Raw genomic sequence first — 23028 nt, forward strand, 5'->3', positions numbered from 1 at the left:
GTGATTGAAAAAAATACATCTTTGTCTGTCTGATAGGTAAAAATACATTGTTTTGGTGTTTTTAAATTTGCATCTTTGAATATGAGTGAGGTTGAGCATCTTTTCATGTATTAATTTTTAAACCATTTGTATTTCTTATTTTGTGAACTTGCTTGTTTTGTGCCTAGTCTGTTTTTTCTAATATGTTGTTACTTTTAACTTGGTCAATAAATTTTTTTGTTGTTTTATAAATTTTTTTATTTTTATACATTCTAACTTTTTAATCTTTTTTTCCTCTGGCTTCTGTTTATGTTTAGAAAGCCCTTCTCCACTCCAAGATTTTGAGAGAAAAGAACAGAAATCTCGTGTGTATCTTCTCTTTAGTTACAGTGATACTCCTTGAAATCATGTTGAACTGGCCTTATTTCTCTTTCATGTGGCATCCCTTCAAAAACTTGGAAATAACTACCATATCCCCTTTTAAAGTATAAACCTTTCTAAGCTATAAACATTCCCAGTTCCTATTATGGTTCATCCAGTTGTATTTCTTTGAGACTCTTTAGGTGTCTGTAGGCCCCAGTTCTAAAACAAAGCTTTTAGACAGTATCTGTATCATAATGCTGTAAGAGTACATGCAGCATCTTAATTATATGCAAATAAATGACAACAAAGTTGTCTAGCAGGGGTCCCATACTCATCTATTATTAATACTAATATATAAATAATTTAAATTTCTTGAAAATAATTACAGAGGTTAAGCATTATTTTTATGGTTTTGTTGTAAAATGTGTGTTGCCCAGATTACAGGCCCAGTTGCAACACTGTTGCAAGATCTGATTTCAAGCTGTCCTTAAAAGTGGCAAAATAGATTAAAACATCAGCATGCTTTATTTTAAAGAGTAATTGCCATCTCTGAATCTTGTGACTCAATCACCAAATAAGTGATTGTAATTATATAGTGGTATATAAAACATCTAAATATCCCTGCTGTCAGCAGTTACAGTCCAGAAAAATCTTGATTTATTGTAGAAGGTGACATTGTGCCTTTTTAGGTACAATGACTTAGGCCACATGGCACCACACTTGGGCATTTAAAATTGCCCTGACAGGCAAAAATTTTAAAGACACTAGAAATAAGTGTCTTATGTTTCCAGTGATAAAGTTTATCTCCTTCACTCTCTCTCTTTTTTTTTAAATAAGCCTAAAATCTTTGTATCCATAAATGCCTGGTACGTTTTCCAATGGCAAAGGCATCTTTTTTTTAATATGCCCATTCAATTCTCTTATTTTTTTTTAACTTCTGGAGAAATTAGATGTCATTTATACTTATAGAATGCCTAAAATTAGTAAAGCTAACACTGTGTGAAACTTAAGGTGAGTTTTTCTATTTACAAATAAAGTTGAGTAACTAATTGTCTCCATTGTTTATTGAAAGCTGGCCAAAGTTCGGTAAAGACTACGTTTTCGGAGATTACTGTGTGAACTATCTAGTATGCCTATAGAAGCAGTTTTAAGAGCCTTAGTATGTATTTTAAGTAACTAATTGTCAGTTATTTTAACAACCACCAGGGGGCGTTGCATGCCTAAGTTACCTTTATCCATTAAAATTTAATTTTGACTGAAAGATTTAAAACGTACTGAGTATTTTTTCTCTACCTGTTATTCCTCCTCCTTTTCTGTCTATTTAAAAGGACAAGGTAGATAGTCAAGTTTGGAAAACTAAAGAAATCGTTGTATGATTGAAATGTTAAATATAACCCTTATTTCCTTAGTAGAACTAGCATATAAAAGAGCCATCTTTCTGCAGTGTCAACAACCTAAAAAAGTCTTGCCATATTTTAAAATTATTAAAATTTTGCTAAGTAAAACATATTAGAAGTACACATTCAAGGAGACTTTAAAATAAATGTCCAATTTTTGTTTTAACAGTATTTCCTGGACATTTCTATTTCATTTTACTATCCATTAAAGTCAAATTATTGTTGTTATTTTAGATTTAATAGGTATTTATCAAGTGCCTACAATTTTCAAGGTTAAAAGTAGATACAAGATGATACAAAAATGTTTACCCTCAAGGAGATTGCAATTTAATTGAGAAATGTACTTTATCATGAAAAATCTAAAATGCTGAATTTTTCCAAGTGAAAAATGAAATGAACTCATCTAACAAAAAAAGATTCCCCTTTAGTGTGAAATGATTTATAAATACAAAGTAATAATATGTAAGCTCTTGACGTAGTTTATTCCCTTTGTTTCCTTCCTTCACACTTCACTCATGATAGTAATTTACTTAATGCCCTTTGAACTAGTACAAAAAGTAATTTCAGTTCCATTACTATTTAAATAATTTAGGGTTCCAGAATAGAGAAAATTAATGTGATTTGGCTGAATAATTAAAATATTATTACAATGCAAATATTACAAATGAAGCTGCAGCATAGTCTTTACCTGTGCCTTATTATGGTTTAACTACTTGTATATAATTGGATATTATTTTAATTTTATCAAGGTATACATACTTGTGTGTGTATATATATATATATACACACACACATATATTCTATGTATAACTACTCTGTATAGACCACAGTAATGTATCTAGGTATAGGTCTTTTTTTTTTTTTAATCGTCCATTTTTCTACATTCATTGGACCCCTTCAGTTTGAAGGCTAGCATCTCCCTTCAGACCAGGAAATCTCCTGATTTCCAGTTTCTTATTGCCTCTTTCCAGAACTTATTTAAATCAGCTATTTAACGTCCTGGACCAATTTTCTATTTATTTCTCATTGTCATATTCTCAGTATATCCCACCTCCTTGTCCTTCTGTTTTGTAGTTGAGATTTCCTTAAATTTTCTTTCAGTCCATGTATGAAATGTTCATTTCAGCAGTAATGTTTTTAATTTCTAAGAGCTAGTTCTCCGATTCCTTTTTCATAGCAGATTGCTGTTTTATGGATGCTCATTGTCTGAACTCTCTTAATGATGTTCATTAGAAGCTGAGTTCTCTCATCTCCCTACTCAATTATATTTACTTAGTGTGGGTTTAGTCTTTCTCTTTATCTGGGTCTTTCACATGTCAGATGTTCCTCAAATGTGTGGTGATCCTTGGCTATTGCTTCATATTTAAGAATAAAGGACTATGAGGGCTAAAAGCCCTGTGTAAGAAAGTGAGACTTGTCACTTGGCAGACTTTGCTTTGTGAGGAATAAGTGAAGAGCCTTCTGCTGCAAGAGAACACTCCACTATCACCACCTAGCATTCTTTGTGTATGGGAACCAGCTTGAGAAATGTGTGTTTGAAGGAGCCTTAAGAATAAGCATACAGCTACCTGCCCTTCCACAGGATGGGGAGAGATGAGCTGTTCCATAAAGAGATATCCAATTAACCCCCTTTTCTGGCCCACCCCTCACTTCTGCCTTCTGTTGTTACCTTCATTCTCCAAAGTTTGGAGCCTCTTTAGGTTTCTGCAGGCAAGTTAGCTGCCTCTTTGCAGTACAGTACTTGTCTATGAGACTGTAGCTTTCTCCTTCATAAGCCTATGCCACTTCATCTACTTTCATTCTCCAGAAACTTGTTGAAATTTCTCGTCCATTTATTGCCTTCTTCCTATTTTTTATCATTGTTGGATTCTATCAGTTTTATTCCTCTGTCATTTTCATGGGGTTTCAAGAGGCAGAAGATCATGTAAATGCAACGCTCAGTCATCTTTAAATGGAAGTCCTCTCTAATACAATTGATTCTTCGTATTTCGTTGTTATAACTCCTTACTTTGAGGTTCTCTCCTTGCCCTCGTGGTATGAATTTTGACCACTCAGCGTGTGATATAGGTTGGGTTTCAGTTTCTTAGAAAATCTGTTCTTATCCCCTCTCCATATATAATATTAAACAATATAACAAATGTGTATCTTATTTTCTAATTCAGCACAAATATAAATTATCACATATCGTTAGAACCACTAAGTAAATGTATTTTAGAAGAGTAGCCCCCGCTCGCCGCAACTAGAGAAAGCCTGTGTGCAGCAACAAAGACTCAGCGCAGCCAAAAATAAATAAATAGATAAATAAATGTATTTTTAAGTGTTTTTTTTAACATATTTAGGAAAAAACTTTTAGGGAGAAAATCTCCATTACTTTTAAGAAATACTGCTTTTAAGTAATCATTAATTTGAACAAATGTCTAATGCCACTTGAGACGTGTTGGTAGGTGGTCAGGGTTTAGAAATGAAGGCAAGTGTATTATGTACTCCTGGTTCTCCTCTGCCTTGCCCTTCATTCCCGCTTCGTGCCTCCGTCTTTCTCCTCTTATTATCCCACTCAAAAATTAACAGCCCACTCCTCATCTTTTTTAAGAGAATAAAATAAACCCTAATGCAGAATTCTTATATTTTGGAAATAGAGGGATAAAAGTCTGCAATTCAAATAAAATAAACCAAATTAATAAAAGCCTGACAAAACAAGCTTGGGGTAGGTATGGATGTACAAAGACACGGTGAGTTTTCTACCAGGAACATGTGTACCTCCAAAAACACTGCCCTGTGTTCTTAGAATATATATTAAAATGGGAGAGAGGGTAGCAAGAATCAGTCATGGTTTTTAAAACTTGAAACATAATGCCCTAATATTCTTTTCTTCCAAGAAGTAAGAAAGAAGAATTACAGAGGAAATACCTGTGGATTATATTAGTGTCACATTTTTGTTGGGAAAAATTATGTATTGTTTAAAGTTAATTTTAAAGTACTTGAGCCTAACTAGCCTCCCGCACCTCACACCCTAATTCTGATTCTAGAATACACTACCGGATTGAATGGCCTGAATGTTTATAGCCTTTTCCTTATTTTTTAGATTCATGGAAATTTAAGTTTGATTGATGATGACTATTTAGCATTAATCTAATCTGTTTAATCAACTTGACTTTTTCATTTTTAGAAGTTATTTATTGTATTTTCCCACATCTGCCTGTTTTCTCATGGTAGAATCGTCCCAAGCTGCCTTTTAATAGAAGTCTATTCAGGTATCTTCACTACCAGTCCAGTGTCCTAAGAAGTGAAGCTCACATTGTCCAGAGATGGCAAGAACATATACCAATTTTTATGGTTTAATAAGGTTTCCCAAGCAATTCATCATTCATGCGACAAGATTGATTGCTTATTTTCTTTCCTTAGGAAATCTTAGGAAAATATTTTCACAAAACGTAATTGCAATATAAGAAAATGTGTTTGATTCATCTGAATGGTATTGTTTTTAATTTTCAGTTTGAGGAATTTAATGTTAACATTCATGTGAATTGAAATCAGTTTTATTTGTTGTATACATCAAAGTGGATTTAACCTAACTCATGTTCCCGTCTAAAATATCTATAACATGTCTATATTAGGATACCTTATGTATAGTCCAAACATGTCAGACACTTTGGAGGAGAGGGGCTTATCCTTTCAAGGGGTCAAATTTGAATTAAATAGTAAGTAGGTTAATTGACTCTAGTAGACCTTTTGAGCGGCTATAGGCAAAAATGCTGTCATTGGCCATACTAAAACCTCCCCCCCCAAAAAAAATGAGTGACATTTGTATGCTTAAATAATTAAAATAATTTTCAAGTAAAAAATTTTGAAATTTTAGTTTCACTCACAATACTTTGTGTTATTGTTATCTTTGGGATTCTTGGCAGCCTCTTGTTTGTCACAGAAGTAGTCATTTGTTTTGTTTCCCCGAGGCTGTTTAAAGGTTAATTGACTAAACTGAGTGGGTCCTCATATTTACTAATCTGTATTGCAGCTCTTTTGGTACATCAGAAGGCCAGAATGGAACGACTTCAAAGAGAACTTGAGATTCAGAAGAAAAAGCTGGATAAACTAAAATCTGAGGTCAATGAAATGGAAAATAATCTAACTCGAAGGCGTCTGAAAAGATCAAATTCCATATCCCAAATACCTTCAGTAAGTCTTTCTTTCTCTAACTGTTGTGACTGCTATGCTTGAACATGAGACTAGGCAATCTGTCATAAGTATAAAACCTTGATCTTGTTTTCTAGAAATGCTCTTAATTCATACTTCTTTCTCTGTCCTTACCTCCCCCTGCAAAACTTCACTCTTTCTTAGCTAATAACACAAGAGTTCAATGTAGATCCTTCTCACATGGAATTATTTTTCAGCTCGAAGAAATGCAGCAATTGAGAAGTTGTAATAGACAACTCCAGATTGACATTGACTGCTTAACCAAAGAAATTGATCTTTTTCAAGCCCGAGGTAAAGTTCAATGCATACTCAGCTGAAATTCATTTTTACCGACTCTTTTCCCATGGCTAAAACCAGACTTATCCATTGTAATCTTACTGTTTCAGATTTGACCTTGGAGCCATATAGTGCTACTTGGATTTTTGTTTTCGCTCACTCTCCACTCCCCCCCAAAGTTACGTATTTGGTTGAGGAGTAATTTGATCCATTGTATAAGCTTCAAATCCCCTTTAGTCATGTGTTAAGGGAAGACAGTGATTAGTATGTCTGGCTGTATTGTCAAAAGTATTGCTGTTATGCATTAGTATAATCTGTTACAATATTTATTAAGATTAAAATGTACGTACTTCATAAACCTTTTTCCTTTTTCCCTTTCAAGAATTATGCTTTTAAGAACATAATTTAAAAGGCATCGCCACCCTAATGGTACTTTCTTAATTGCTAAAATAGAGACGAAAATAAAAATACGGCTTATATTTTTAGGACAATGATAGTTTATTATACTTGAGCTATTATTGACAAGCAATAACTGCTTATTGTAGAACAAAAAATGTTTACAGTTCAGTTCCATAGACAACTAAAAGGAATATTTATAACTTAAACCTAATTCTGAACTTTAGAAATAATAGAAATATATAAAATGGAAAAGACAGGAAAGGGAAGAAGCCAAAAAATAAGCCCTTAATCATACTTCTTAGTATGTGCCAAAATCCATTAAACTGAAAGATGATTTGTTTTATTTTAGTAAGTAAGCTGTTTATCTTGAAACATTCATTGAAAATGCCATAATTTAACTTTGGAGAGAAAAAGGAAGTTAGTGCCAGTCTAGAAACTATAATTCTTGAACTTGTTGCTTTTGTTTAAAATCTGAAGCACTGTATTACATTAGTACAAGGTTTTTATACTTACTTGAAGCCAAGCTATTTAGTTGCTTAAGACCATGTTAAAATTGTATTTTAAATTGTTAAATTTTAAGTTATCTTGTCACATAGAACAGGGGTCTAGTTCTAATTCTGTTACCGTCTTACTGGCATTAATTTGACTTCTTCCCCAATTTACCACTTAGACCTCTGTTATGGGTACTATATTATACCTATCTTAGCTGTTTTTGAAATCCTGACATGTAATTTGACATTAGAGGTGCAAAAAGTATTTCTTCTATTTATAATGTGATATTTTTTAGAAAGAAAATATTTGTTTTTTTAACAATTTTTAAAATATTTTTGAGCTATAAGCATTGATATACTTACTTTTTATGTATTTCAGGACCACATTTTAATCCCAGCGCTATTCATAACTTTTATGACAATATTGGATTTGTAGGTCCTGTGCCACCAAAACCCAAAGGTTAGTGTGTCCAGTAAGTGTGAGAACTGTTGCATTTTGAAAAGCAAGGTTTTGGAAAACCTTCCACTCTAGAAGTGCTTCAAACTTCGGCATTCTTGGATGGATTCATTCAGAAGATATTTATTTTCACTTACATGCTGGGAATTGGGGAGGGTGCAAAAATGTAATGTACTTAGCTCTTGAAAAGTAATATGCATGTCCTAAGGATTCATCATATACTCCCAAAATAGCAAATCTTGGCCAATAAAAAAAAAAAAAAAATCACCAGGTGCGGAAACTTGCATTCTTTGAAATTTTAGACAAACGTTAAGGAAGACACCTTAGGAAAGTTTATTTTTCATGAGTATTCTGTCCTATTTAGTTTACGCATCGTTCTCTGTAATCAAAATACTCTGAATTTCAGACGAATGGTTTTTTAAAATAATTACCCACTATCATTTTTACATCACTGATATTCACAGACTATATAGACACCAAACTAAGACATGTCGGAACATTTGTGTGGGTTTTTTTTACTCCAGGCATTAAAAAACATACAGAAATGGGAATAAGAAAGAAACAAGTCTGTTCCTAGTTTTTTCGTTTGTTACGGGAACGTTCATAGTCTCGTTCAGTATCCTGTACTGTCCACTCGTGTTTGTTCAAGTATAATTTAATGAGGCCTAGCTTTGTCTTCATATTTCTTAATTTAAATGTTTGTAAACATCGTTAGCTGGAACGTAATGAACTCTTATTACAAAGGAGCAAAAGTGAGATGAGGATATTTGGCATAGTACATGGGGAAGCCAGTGTTCAAACATTGGATGCTATTTGGATGTTAATTGAATAGAGGAATAAAGAAAAGAGTGGTATAGCCTAGCTTCTTAAAATAAGCAAAGTGGGTATTTTAGACTCTAAATGAGTTGCCTTAATACAATCTTTTTACTCTCTTTCAAAAACTAAAATTTTCGGGCTTCCCTGGTGGCGCAGTGGTTGAGAGTCCGCCTGCCGATGCAGGGGACACGGGTTCATGCCCCGGTCCGCGAAGATCCCACATGCCGCGGAGCGAGTGGGCCCGTGAGCCATGGCCACTGAGCCTGCGCGTCCGGAGCCTGTGCTCCGCAATGAGAGAGGCCACAACAGTGAGAGGCCCGCGTACCACACACACAAAAAAAAACCACTAAAATTTTCATATAAAAAGATCCTGTTTTGTTTCAACATACTCCAGTACTTACGTGTTGAGGTTAGGAGGGAGGTGGAATACAGATGAAGTAAGATTCGTCTTGAGAGTTGTAGAAGCAGGATAAGTGCCTGAGGGTTTATTTCACCGTTATCCCATGATGAAAAGTAAGAAAAGAAAAAGAAAAACTCCAGTACTTAAAAACCTTTGCACAAAAGATAGAAGCCTGTGTACTGGCTACTTTTGGAGAAATAAAGAATTAGTCAGTTTTGCCTTAAAGCTAAAATAGGGAGTTGCTAGTTTCACTTATAGAGGTTTACTTAGTTCTTGAAATCAGTTCTGCTTTGCAATGCAGGGGTTTTTTTGTTGTTTTCTTTAACAGCTTTATTGGAGTATAATTGCTTTACAGTGATGTGTTAGTTTCTGCTTTATAACAAAGTGAATCAGCTGTACATATACATATGTCCCCATATCTCTTCCCTCTTGTGTCTCCCTCCCTCCCTCCCCATCCCACCCCTCTAGGTGGTCACAAAGCACCGAGCTCATCTCCCTGTGCTGTGCAACTGCTTCCCACTAGCTATCTAGTTTACATTTGGTAGTGTATATATGTCCACGCCACTCTCTCACTTCGTCCCAGCTTACCCTTCCCCCTATCCGTGTCCTCAAGTCCATTCTCTACGTCTGCACGTCTTTATTCCTGTCCTGCCCCTAGGTTCTTCATAACCATTTTTCTTTTTTTTTTTAGATTCCATATATATGTGTTAGCGTACGGTATTTGTTTTTCTCTTTCTGACTTAACTTCATTCTGTATGACAGTCTCTAGGTCCATCCACCTCACTACAAATAACTCAATTTCATTTCTTTTTATGGCTGAGTAACATTCCATTGTATATATGTGCCACATCTTCTTCATCCATTCATCTGTCAGTGAACCCATAAGTTGCTTCCATGTCCTGGCTATTGTAAATAGAGCTGCAGTGAGCATTGTGGTACATGACTCTTTTTGAATTACGGTTTTCTCGGGGTATATGCCCAGTAGTGGGATTGCTGGGTTGGGTTGTATGGTAGTTCTATTTTTAGATTTTTGAGGAAGCTCCATACTGTTCTCCATACTGGCTGTATCAATTTACATTCCCACCAACAGTGCAAGAGGGTTTCCTTTTCTCCATACTGTCTCCAGCATTTATTGTTTGTAGATTTTTTGATGATGGCCATTCTGACTGGTGTGAGGGGATACCTCATTGTAGTTTTGATTTGCATTTCTCTAATGATTAGTGATGTTGAGCATCCTTTCATGTGTTTGTTGGCAATCTGTATATATTCTTTGGAGAAATGTCTATTTAGGTCTTGTGCCCATTTTTGGATTGGGTTGTTTGTTTTTTTGATATTGAGCTGCATGAACTGCTTGTGTATTTTGGAGATTAATCCTCCTCAGTTGCTTCATTTGCAAATATTTTCTCGCATTCTGAGGGTTGTCTTTTCATCTTGTTTATGTTTTCCTTTGCTGTGCAAATGCTTTTAAGTTTCATTAGGTCCCATTCGTTTATTTTTGTTTTTATTTCCATTTCTCTAGGAGGTGGGTCAAAACGGATCTTGCTGTGGTTTATGTCATGGACTGTTCTGCCTGTGTTTTCTTCTAAGAGTTTTATAGTGTCTGGCCTTACATTTAGGTCTTTAATCCATTTTGAGTTTATTTTTATGTATGGTGTTAGGGAGTGTTCTAATTTCATTCTTTTACATGTATCTGTCCAGTTTTCCCAGCACCACTTATTGAAGAGGCTGTCTTTTATCCATTGTATATCCTTGCCTCCTTTATCAAAGATAAGGTGACCATAGGTGTGTGGGTTTATCTCTGGGCTTTCTATCCTGTTCCATTGATCTATATTTCTGTTTTTGTGCCAGTACCATACTCTCTTGTTTACTGTTGCTTTGTAGTATAGTCTGAAGTCTGGGAGCCTGATTCCTCCAGCTCCGTTTTTCTTTCTCAAGATTGCTTTGGCTATTCGGGGTCTTTTTTGTTTTCATACAGATTGAAATTTTTTGTTCTAGTTCTGTGAAAAATGCCATATGTAGTTTGATAGGGATTGCACTGAATCTGTAGACTGCTTTGGGTAGTATAGTCATTTTCACAGTGTTGATTCTTCCAGTCCAAGAACAAGGTATAACTCTCCATCTGTTTGTATCATCTTTAGTTTCTTTCTTCAGTGTCTTAGATTTCTGCATACAGGTCTTTCGTCTCCTTAGGTAGGTTTATTCCTAGGTATTTTATTCTTTTCGTTGCAGTGGTAAATGGGAGTATTTCCTTAATTTCTCTTTCAGATTTTTCATCATTAGTGTACAGAAATGCAAGAGATTTCTGTGCATTAATTTTGTATCCTGCTACTTTACCAAATTCATTGGTTAGCTCTAATATTTTTCTGGTAGCATCTTTAGGATTCTCTAGGTATAGTACCATGTCATCTTCAAACAATGACAATTTTACTTCTTCTTTTCCGATTTGGATTCCTTTTATTTCTTTTTCGTCTCTGATTGCTGTGGCTAAAACTTCCAAAACTATGTGGAATAACAGTGGTGAGAGTGGGCAACCTTGTCTTGTTCCTGATCTTAGTGGAAATGTTTTCAGTTTTTCACCATTGAGAATGATGTTGGCTGTGGGTTTGTCATATATGGCCTTTATTATGTTGAGGTAAGTTCCCTCTCTGCCGACTTTCTAGAGGGTTTTTGTCATAAATGGGTGTTGAATTTTGTCGAAAGCATTTTCTGCATCTATTGAGATGATCCTATGGTTTTTCTCCTTTAATTTGTTAATATGGTTTATCACATTGATTGATTTGTGTATATTGAAGAATCCTGGCATTCCTGGGATAAACCCCACTTGATCATGGTGTATGATCCTTTTAATGTGCTGTTGGATTCTGTTTGCCAGTATTTTTTTTTGAGGATTTTTGCATCTATGCTCATCAGTTATACTGGCCTGTAGTTTTTTTTTGTGGCATCTTTGTCTGGTTTTCGTAGCAGGGTGATGGTGGCCTTGTGGAATGAGTTTGGGAGTGTTCCTCCCTCTGCTCTATTTTGGAAGAGTTTGAGAAGGATAGGTGTTCTCTAAATGTTTGATAGAATTCGCCTGTGAAGCCATCTGGTCCTGGGCTTTTGTTGGAAGATTTTTAATCATAGTCTCAACTTCAGTGCCTGTGATTGGTCTGTTTATATTTTCTGTTTCTTCCTGGTTCAGTCTTGGAAGGTTGTGCTTTCCTAAGAATTTGTCCATTTCTTCCAGGTTGTCCATTTTATTGGCATAGAGTTGTTTGTAGTAATCTCTCATGATCCTTTGTGTTTCTGCATTGTCAGTTGTTACTTCTCCTTTTTCATTTCTAATTCTATTGATTTGAGTCTTCTCCCTTTTTTTCTTGATGAGTCTGGCTAATGGTTTATCAATTTTGTTTAGCTTCTCAAAGAACCAGCTTTTAGTTTTATTGATCTTTGCTATCGTTTCCTTCATTTCTTTTTCATTTATTTCTGATCTGATCTTTATGATTTCTTTCCTTCTGCTAACTTTGGGGGTTTTTTTGTTCTTTCTCTAATTGCTTTAGGTGTAAGGTTAGGTTGTTTATTTGAGATGTTTCTTGTTTCCTGAAGTAGCATTGTATTGCGATAAACTTCCCTCTTAGAACTGCTTTTGCTGCATCCCATAGTTTTTGGGTCATCATGTTTTCATTGTCATTTGTTCCTAGGTATTTTTTGGTTTCTTCTTTGATTTCTTCAGTGATCTCTCGGTTATTTAGTAGTGTATTGTTTAGCCTCCATGTGTTTGTATTTTTTACAGATTTTTTTTCCTGTAATTGATATCTAGTCTCATAGTGTTGTGGTCGGAAAAGATACTTGATACGATTTCAATTTTCTTAAGTTCACCAGGGCTTGATTTGTGACCTAAGATATGATCTATCCTGGAGAATGTTCCATGAGCACTTGAGAAGAAAGTATAATCTTCTGGTTTTGGATGGAATGTCCTATAAATATCAATTAAGTCCATCTTGTTTAATGTATCATTTAAAGCTTGTGTTTCCTTATTTATTTTCATTTTGGATGATCTGTCCATTGGTGAAAGTGGGGTGTTAAAGTCCCCGACTATGATTGTGTTACTGTCGATTTCCCCTTTTGTGGCTGTTAGCATTTGCATTATGTATTAAGGTGCTCTTATGTTGGGTGCATGAATATTTACAATTGTTATATCTTCTTCTTGGATTGATCCCTTGATCATTATGTAGTCTCCGTCTTTGTCTTTTGTAATAGCCTTTATTTTAAAGTCTATTTTGTCTGATATGAGAATTGCTACTCCAGCTTTCTTTTGATTTCCATTTGCATGGAATATCTTTTTCCATCCCCTAATTTTCAGTCTGTATGTGTCCTTAGGTCTGAAGTGGGTCTCTTGTAGACAGCATATATACGGGTCTTGTTTTTGTATCCATTCAGCCAGTCTGTGTCTTTTGGTTGGAGCATTTAATCCATTTACATTTAAGGTAGTTATTGATATGTATGTTCTTATTACCATTTTCTTAATTCTTCTGGGTTTGTTATTGTAAGTCTTTTCCTTCTCTTGTGTTTCCTGCCTAGAGAAGTTCCTTTAGCATTTGTTGTAGAGCTGGTTTGGTGGTGCTGAATTCTCTTAGCTTTTGCATCTCTCTAAAGGTTTTAATTTCTCCATGGAATCTGGGTGAGATCCTTGCTGGGTAGAGTAATCTTGGTTGTAGGTTTTCCCCTTTCAACAGTTTATATGTCTTGCCACTCCCTTCTGGCTTGCAGAGTTTCTGCTGAAAGATCAGCTGTTAACCTTATGGGGATTCCCTTGTGTGTTAATTGTTACTTTTCCCTGCTGCTTTTTTTTTTTTTTTTTTTTTGGCGGTACGCGGGCCTGTCACTGTTGTGGCCTCTCCCGTTGCGGAGCACAGGCTCCAGACGCGCAGGCCCAGCGGCCATGGCTCACGGGCACAGCCACTCCGCAGCACATGGGATCTTCCTGGACCAGGGCACGAACCCATGTCCCCTGCATCAGCAGGCGGACCCTCAACCACTGCACCACCAGGGAAGCCCTGTTTTTAATTTTTGATAGTTTGATTAATATGTGTCTTAGCGTGTTTTTCCTTGGATTTATCCTGTATGGGATTCTCTATGCGTCCTGAACTTGATTGACTATTTCCTTACCCATATTAGGGAAGTTTTCAACTATGATCTCTTCAGATATTTTCTCACTCCCTTTCTTTTTGTCGTCTGCTTCTGGGACCCCTATAATTCGAATGTTGGTGTGTCCAGTGTTGTCTCAGAGGTCTCTAAGACTGTCCTCAATTCTTTTCATTCTTTTTTCTTTATCCTGCTCTGCGGTAGTTATTTCCACTATTTTATCTTCCAGGTCACTTATCCGTTCTTCTGTCTCAGTTATTCTGCTATTGATTCCTTCTAGAGAATTTTAAATGTCATTTATTGCGTTATACGTCATTGTTTGTTTCCTCTTTAGTTTTTCCAAGTCCTTGTTAAACGTTTCTTTTATTTTCTCCATTCTATTTCCAAGATTTTGGATCATCTTACTATCATTACTGTGAATTCTTTTTCAGGGAGACTGCCTATTTCCTCTTCATTTGTTTGGTCTGGTGAGTTTTTACCTTGCTCCTTCATCTGCTGTGTACTTCTTTGTCTTCTCATTTTGCTTAACTTACTGTGTTTGGGGTCTCTGTTTCGCAGGCTGCATGTTCGTAGTTCCCACTGTTTTTGGTGTCTGCTCCCAGTGGGTCAGGTTGGTTCAGTCGTTTATGTAGGCTTCCTGGCAGATGAGGCTGGATCTTGTCTTTCTGCTGGGCAGGACCATGTCCGGTGGTGTATTTTGGGGTGTCTGTGACCTTATTATGATTTTAGGCAGTCTCTCTGCTAATGGGTGGGGTTGTGTTCCTGTCTTGCTAGTTGTTTGGCATAGGGTGTCCAGCACTGTAGCTTGCTGGGTGAAGCACTGAGTGGAGCTGGGTCTTAGTGTTGAGATGGTGATTTCTGGGAGAGCTTTTGCCGTTTGATATTACATTGGGGCTGGGAGGCCTCTGGTGGTCCAGTGTCCTGAACTCAGCTCTCCCACCTCAGAGGCTCTGGCCTGACATCCGGCCAGAGCACCAAGACCCTGTCAGCACCCAGTCTCTCTCTGGAAGACAGGGCTGGACCTTGAGACAGACAGAAGACATGGAAGTGTGTGAGTGGTCTCTGCAGTCAAAAGTCCTGAGTTCCAGTGCTGACTTTCCTGCTAACGGATCTTCAGCCTCTGTTTCTTTATCTGCTAGTGTTGGAGGGTCTCCTGCAGAGTTGGGGGTGGCTGTGGCTCACTGTGGGGACAAGGACACTGGCAGCAGAAGTTCTGGGAAGTACTCCTTGACGTGAGCCCTCCCAGAGTCTGCCATTAGCACCACCAAAGAGCCCCATCCCATGACTCTTTTTGAATTATGGTTTTCTCAGGGTATATGCCCAGTAGTGGGATTGCTGGGTCGTATGGTAGTTCTATTTTTAGTTTTTTAAGGAACCTCCATACTGTTCTCCATAGTGGGTGTATCAGTTTACATTCCCACCAACAGACAATGCAGGGTTTTTTATGGGGTTTTTTGTTTGTTTGTTTGTTTGTTTGTTTGTTTTGCCGCACGCAGGCCTGTCACTGTTGTGGCCTCTCCCGTTGCAGAGCACAGGCTCCAGACGCGCAGGCTCAGTGGCCATGGCTCACGGGCCCAGCCACTCCGCGGCATGTGGGATCTTCCCGGACCGGGGCATGAACCCGTGTCCCCTGCATCGGCAGGCGGACTCTCAACCACTGTGCCACCAGGGAAGCCCAATGCAGGGTTTTTTAACAGCTAAAATGAAGTGTGGCAATCACAAGTCATCCTGTGCCACCTAATTTCCTCTTTTTTCAATTCTGGTGGTTACTTAGTTTCCAAATACCACTCATAAAAAAGAGTCATAATTCTAAGTACCAAAAGAGATTGTGCAGATGTCAGAAAACCATTGGAGGCTTTTCCATTTAAAAAAAAAATTTAGGTCCTCTATTGATACCTTAGACATTACGTAAATAATGAAGAAGATTCTGGCACTTCATAATAGATTGAAGTGTTAATATAGATTGAACAGCCTCCCTAAAAAACCTTTGTCATGAAACAAAAAGGAAAGACAAGGTTTTACTGAAAATGTGCCAGGTAGGAATGTTTTCTAGCCTTGCTGAGACCAAAATTCTAGTAAGTAGACTGGATTATCCCCAGATTAAAACAGTTATGCTATAAAATGTTTCCCAAGTATGGAGTGTGAAATAATTGTAGATGGTAAAAGTCAAACTTTTTTTAACTGTATTTATTTTAATGTGTTTTAGGGGATACTAATTAGTACTGTCAGACCCTTGATTTTTCAAATATTTTTACTTAGGTAAACCTTAAATAGATACTTGTTTTAAAGTTATCCGGTTTAAAGAAAATTACTGTATAAATAGTACTTCCATGCTGCTCATGCATGTGCCAGAAACTGTGGTGATGCCTAAAAAATTCTGACCAATGCTTAAAGGGGGAATTTTGCAATAAATGTTTAACGCCAAACAGTAAAGTGCTGCTAAAGGGGTACAAAGTACCAAACATTACTTAATTATTTTAAATTTGTTATAGAAACTTGATATTTTCATCTACTATATACAATAGCTTGTCTTTTAAAAGAGCAGAAAAGGTATCATTTAGTTATCAACTCCATGGAGCAGGTAGAATTTTCAAATTAATATACATTGTCTTAGCATAGTTTGGAAACTACAAATTATAAACCTTGACTGGAGAGATCCAACAGTGCATGCTCCTTTTACTTGAAACGTCCCTACAGTAATTTGTAGGGATACTATTCTAAAATTATAATGGTACCTCCCTCCCCCCAAAAAGTAGTTTCATAAACGTAATTTCATCTTAGATACAACCATGGAGGAATATAATTATTCCTTATATTTAAGTTACCTCTGTACATGCAGACATTCTAGAACAGTGGCTTCATAAAGCTGCAGTGACTTTATTTTATAAGTAAGAAAGATTAGATGTAGAGGATACATGATTTATTATCTAAGGTCACAGAGCAAAGAAATTAGGAGTTAGTAGCAGAGCCAGGAGTAGAACTCCATTCTCACAACTCTTAATCTAATAGTCTTTCTAGTGTTCCATAATAAATATGATTTTTAAATAAAGTGAGAAATAAAGTCTGGTAAAATTTTATACTGATTTACTCCTCCAAGGTCTATTGTCGATATTTAGTTAAATAAATAAGATTTTAGAAATTAGTTCATCTTTATATTTTATTTGCGTTGTTCAGATAGAGAACATTTAACAAAAACTTCCATTCCTGGTAGAAAACAAAAATATAAATACTACTTCAGTGAGAAATGAAACTCAAACTTTAATCAGACATAAATGCACTAGCAGTATTGCATTGTAGTTGGACACCTTTTCACCCTCTTAGGTGACATTATGGTAATCTTGGTTATTAGTTACCATATGAATTGATTTCCCTTTTCACCTACTATGAATTGGGGGAAATGATGCTCTTTTCCCCTTTGAGGAGATATTGAGGTGGTTATGTCATGTACATGTTGCTGTTCCCCAGCGGAGAAGTGCCAGCCTGATAGAGACAGGTTGTAAGGATCAAGCATGTGTGTCGGTTTCAGCTAGATGCTTCACTTGTTTAACAAGCTGTTTCATGCTGTGCAGTACAAATAGTGTTTAAAGTTGCCAATAATTTATGACTTTGCGATTTTTGCTTCCTTACAGATCAAAGGTCCACCATCAAAACACCAAAGACTCAAGACACAGAAGATGATGAGGGGGCTCAGTGGAATTGTACTGCCTGTACTTTTTTGAACCATCCAGCCTTAATCCGTTGTGAACAGTGTGAGATGCCAAGGCATTTCTGAGCCAAGAGGCACTATATCTTCCCTAAAACCACATCTGAAGTTCAAGAAACTAGTCTGTCATCAGGGGAAAAGTTTCACTGCTACATAGGATTTTGTCAACTTGAAGGTGTGGCAAGATGGTGTTGTGCTAATGTTAAATGTCAACCCACAGAGCTAATAATACCTCAGTCTAATGTCATGGGCAGTTGAAATTCATCACATGAAGGTAATCTGCTGAAAAACTTGGTTGCCCACTGCCTAACCATGTACAGTGTTACCAGTAGCCCGTTAAGGATAATTCTCAATATATTAATACCTAGGTGTTCCCAGTACCTTTTCCCCTCATGTCACTACTGAATTTTGACAGGAGGAAGGAATAGAACAATGGCTTTTTTTTTTTTTTTAAAGCTTTCGGTGAAACACTACAAACATGAAGAAAAGGAACAAGATTTAACTATTTAAAAACTGTTTGCTGCCATAAAGTGCCAATGGATAGGGGAAGAACTTCACAAATCTGTGGTACTCTTGGCCTTGTCTTTGTCTTCCCTGAAAACGTCTCCACTCTGTGAAGCCAGCATCTAGGGTCTAAAGATGAAAAGAAAAGCAGCATGCATTGTCTGTACAAACATGGAGTGAAATATCCCAAAGCTTTTCCTACTGTACAGATCTCTCGAGTCTGCTTTAAGTGATTTCTTTTCTTCCTTATTATTTTCTTGTATTTCTATATGTATAGCGTAATAGTCTTTTGTTAACTAATTTTCTTTTTTCCTTTTAGTGATTAAGCACGATCATGTCCCTTTTTAAGCCTTACCTGAGAGAAGCAACGCCTTAAAATAAAAAAAGCATTAATGAAATGAAACTATGCACAAAATAACTTTCCTCTACTTATTCTGTACTTTGCCCTCATGAGTGCCGATGTTCTGTGAAGACATACAGATGCTGCACAGTGACTTGCAGAAAATATTACAAGACTTACGTCTATAGGTCACACTATATACTGACTTCAGCGGTGGGTAACACAACACAGTGTTTTATCTTCCACAGGGAAGCTTAAAACAAAAGATATTTTTAACCCACTGACAGCAACAAGGTTAAGCTTGCTTTATCTGCCTCGTGTCCCACAGAACTCTCACAAGAGATTACTATTGGGAAAGTACAGTTTCAAAACCAGCAACAGCAGCAGTACCTACAGCCCTTTTTTCGGAGAGAAGTTTAAATGCTTTACTGTTGGGGCCATCCGTTTCTAAACCTGACTTGGTGGCAGTATCGTGTATATTTATAAAACAAGGCTAGTCATATTTAGGACAACTGAAGAAGAGCTGGAAAAAAGAAAAACAAGCAAACTTGAACACTGAAGCAACCTCAAGCATCTCTTTATTTTGATGATATATTTTTATAAGGAAAATAAATATTCAGATGATCAGGAATGTATATAACTAAATGAAATCAAGAAAAAGAAAGAACAGTATGCATTTTAAAAAACAATTATGGAATTATATATCAGTGCTTAGAATGGGGCTAAGGGAAGTGCTGAAATGTAGCAAAAGATAGGAGGTAATGTAGACTGTCACCCACTGTAAATGTTTGCAAATGAATATTTTTAAATAAACAGGATTATTACAGGTGATTCTATATGAATGTCAAAGCCTTAACTTCCAGGCTTTGCATCTTGTATATGGGAAGAACTATGACAATCCTAGTTAATTAGACAATAAACTCAAAGCCCTTACATTTGATGCGTTTTGTTTTAAAAATAGGCCTTGTTTTTCAGCTTCATCTGCAGTTCTATGTGAAGATTGATAAATCAGTTTTTACTTGTTTTATTAATAAAACGTAATTTGGATATCTTGAGTTGATGGTTTTGTGATTTAGCTGGGTAAAAACTATCTTTGTAACAGATAAGTTATTTATAAAAATTAAAAAACTTATATTCTAATGTGGATTTTGTGACTTGTTTTTAAAGTTTGTGGGACAGGAGATAATTTATGCCCCAGCAGAACATTTGATAGTTAATATAAACCAGAGAAAACTCATTGTCTAGAGTCTTCTCATGACATCATGGCATTCCACTGCATTTCTTGGATTATTTGTATCAATTTCCACAGGCTTCTTTTTAACTAATGAATGAAAGCAATCATGTTTAAGCTAAGGCAGAAAAATGAATATTGCTTTTCTCAGAGTTTATTATAGCTTTTTCTTTTATTTGGGGGTTTTTAAACTTTACCCCGTTGTTGAAAATGTGATCTCTTGGGCCATTTAGCCTGAGGAGTCATTTAGTTAATATTTGCTCTCCCGTATTATGTGTAAGTACTGAGGATGGTGGTGCTTCTCTTGAAGAGAACCTTTACATTTAGTTTTCAAAAAATTATGACTCAGTTTTTCTGAGCTTGAAAAGAGCAGAATAGCCCTTGCTGAGCTTGTTATGACATAACTTACAGAAAGCTCTGCCTTGCCTTGACTGGTGTTATAAACCTAGTAGGACATAAATATTCTTTGCCAGGGAATATGAGGTCTGGATATGTTGGTGGTCTGGAGACTTACCTTCAGGAATTATTGCACTAAAATAGAATTACAGGTACTAAGAGCCTCAGATGGAAAGATGGACTTCGTTTCTCATTGCTGATCATCCTCAGGTGCTGACATTCTTTATATTGAAAGGGGAGGTAGGCAGTTAGCGGTTCATGGAAACTGGACTTCTCAGGAAAACTTTTATTTTTTTATTTTTTATTTTTTTTATTTTTTCCTATGTCTTTTGTTTTGTTTGTTTTCTGCAGTACGCGGGCCTCTCACTGTTGTGGCCTCTCCCGCTGCGGAGCACAGGCTCCGGACGCGCAGGCTCAGCGGCCATGGCTCGCGGGCCCAGCTGCTCTGCGGCATGTGGGATCCTCCCAGACCGGGGCACGAACCCATGTCCCCTGCATCGGCAGGCGGACTCACAATCACTGTGCCACCAGGGAAGCCCCAAAACTTTTATTTTTAACAAAATGTTGGCCAGTATCTACTATATAACTAGTATGTTGTACAAAGATGCACGTTGTATTGAGAATTTTTGTGGAAAAAATATAAACATTTATTTTTCTTTTAAAATTTCCATTTTTTTAAATGACAAGCAGGGCCAAACTACAGTGTCATATTAATTGACTTTATATTGGAGAATTGAAATTGTACATAAACTCATATCTATGATAGCTCAAAACTATATTAGCTATTAACTTTTAACTTATATTTTAATCAAAGCATGTATAAATAGCAAGGTTAACTGACATTTCATCAGTTTCCTCTATCCCGGTTTAATGTTGATGGGAAATTATAGTGAACAATGATAAGTTTAAGTAAATGGTATGAGATATAATCCTCAGTCTGTGAGTAATTGAAGTTGACTGGGTTGCCTTAGAAAATAATATTAAATGGCACCAAACGCCATTCCAGATTTGATATCTGCGTGCCAGGTATTAGCATAGTTTCCTATATAATATTACAAAATACTTATATTTCTCTGTGACAAGTGAACATATTTTTTATTCTAGTTTTTAGAAACTATAATTGTATCCATTTCACTTGAAGATGAAATGACTCCTGCCTTTTAATTTTTATTGTTTCCATCTGAAAATATAATTAGGCAACTGAGAGAAAAGACTTCCTCTAAAGAAAGTACAGTTTTGTAGCTTTATATTTGTTAAGTTGGATTTCCCCCCCTCGATATGTAGTAGGCTGTTTGGTGTTTCTTGATGTTGTTCTTGTTGTTTTTTAAGGGAGTGTAGTTAGTCATTAAAAATGCTTGGTAATGCATTGTCTTTGCAACTATAAATTTCTTCCTGTATTACAAGTTCAAAAATAGAATTGCCATGTTACAGTACAATAGTTCATTAATTTACCTAGTTATTTAAGAAGATTTTGAAAGCAGTTGCATTTTTAATACTGTGCCACCTTATTCCCCAGATAAACCCCTCAAATCTTAGGACAGTTGGGATCCAATTCGGGCATCTCCCTAGATTTACTCTGTAACCCTGGGATAGTCCTTTGCTTTTCTTTCCTTGCCTTGTTAAAGGAAGATAATTATATTAATGTTAAAACCTCCTCACAGAGGTGTTGAGGGGCTTAATGTGAAACTATCTGAGCCAGCCTCTTTTCTCTCTAGGAACCAGATTATCCTAAAACTGGGTTATGTTTCTGTATGAATGGGTTTTGAGGCATTTTTCTCAACAGTATTAATGAACAGAATGGTAAGTTTACTATTTCTCTGAATTGGTCTAAGGACATCTCAGTCGATCAGAATTTGGTATTTCAGTCACTGTAATAATTCTTTCCCTCTTTTAAAGTCAAAAGGTTGATTGCTTTGCAAAGGTTACAAAGCTGACCTAGAGATCAAGTGTGTTTATATTTCTCTTGCATGTCCAGCTCTCTAAAGAATGTACGTTTTATGATGGAGAATAGCAAATTATTTCTCTAGGAAAATAAACACTTTCTTCAAAGGACTTAGTCCAGTGTTTGCACATCTGCATATTTGTTTTAAGCCTAAAATTGACCCAAGGTCCACTTCATTCTAGCCTCTCTTTACAGATACACTTCTTTTACCTCTTTCTTTCCCCCCCCCGCCCCCGCTTCTGAGGGCAGAAATACATCTTTCCTCTGATCCCAACTGCATTCAGCCCTCCATATCTGCAGGTTCTACATCTTCGGATTTAAGCAACCGCAGATCAAAAGTACTCAGGAAGGGATTTCCCTGGTGGTCCAGTGGTTAAGAATCCTCCTTCCAAAGCCACGGTTCGATCCCTGATCTGGGAACTAAGATCCCACATGCTGCAGGGCAACTAGGCCCACACGCTGCAACTACTGAGCCCACGCACTCTGGAGCCCGTGTGCCACAACTAGAGAGAAACCCACACACCGCAATGAGCCCACGCACAGCAATGAAAGATCCCGCATGCCACAAGGAAGATCCTGTGTGCCACAACTAAGACCCAACGCAGCCAAATAAATAAATAAATGTTGGGAAAAAAATACTCGTGGAAAAAAGTTCCAAAAACTTCCAAAAAGCAAAATATGAATTTGCTGTGCACCACCAGCTATTTACATTGTATTAGGTATTATAAGTAGTCTAGAGATCATTTAAAGCATAATAAATACTACACCTTTTTATATAAGGTACTTGAACATCCTTGGATTTTGAATATCTTGGGGGCGGTCCTGGAACCAATCCCCCGTGAATACCAAGGGACGACTTACATAGTAGAACCATTACAACTTACCAGTCTACATTCCAAAAATGCTTATTGATCCTCATAGCATAGTGAATAAATACTGTGGTATCTTCAACGTGGCAATGCTTCCCAGAGAGTTTAAAAAGAAAAAAGCTGGACTTCCCTGGTGGCGCAGTGGTTAAGAAT

The 23028-nt window shown here is 36.5% G+C and overlaps 1 protein-coding gene across 3 annotated transcripts in view; it reads left to right on the forward strand.

Annotated features, from left to right (window-relative positions):
• The window catches only part of TAB2 (TGF-beta activated kinase 1 (MAP3K7) binding protein 2), a 79704-nt gene extending 60218 nt beyond the window's left edge, over positions 1-19486 (forward strand). For all 3 annotated transcript variants that reach the window (XM_081251039.1, XM_081251038.1, XM_081251037.1), the window contains 4 exons: positions 5752-5912; positions 6128-6221; positions 7476-7556; positions 17520-19486. In XM_081251039.1, the coding sequence (XP_081107165.1) occupies positions 5752-5912; positions 6128-6221; positions 7476-7556; positions 17520-17662 (479 nt within the window). In that variant the 3' untranslated portion in view covers positions 17663-19486. The remainder of the gene's footprint in view (positions 1-5751; positions 5913-6127; positions 6222-7475; positions 7557-17519) is intronic.
• The last annotated feature ends 3542 nt before the right edge of the window (positions 19487-23028 follow it).

This window comes from Mesoplodon bidens, assembly GCF_964165515.1.
Source record: "Mesoplodon bidens genome assembly, chromosome: 12".
NCBI lineage: Eukaryota > Metazoa > Chordata > Mammalia > Artiodactyla > Ziphiidae > Mesoplodon > Mesoplodon bidens.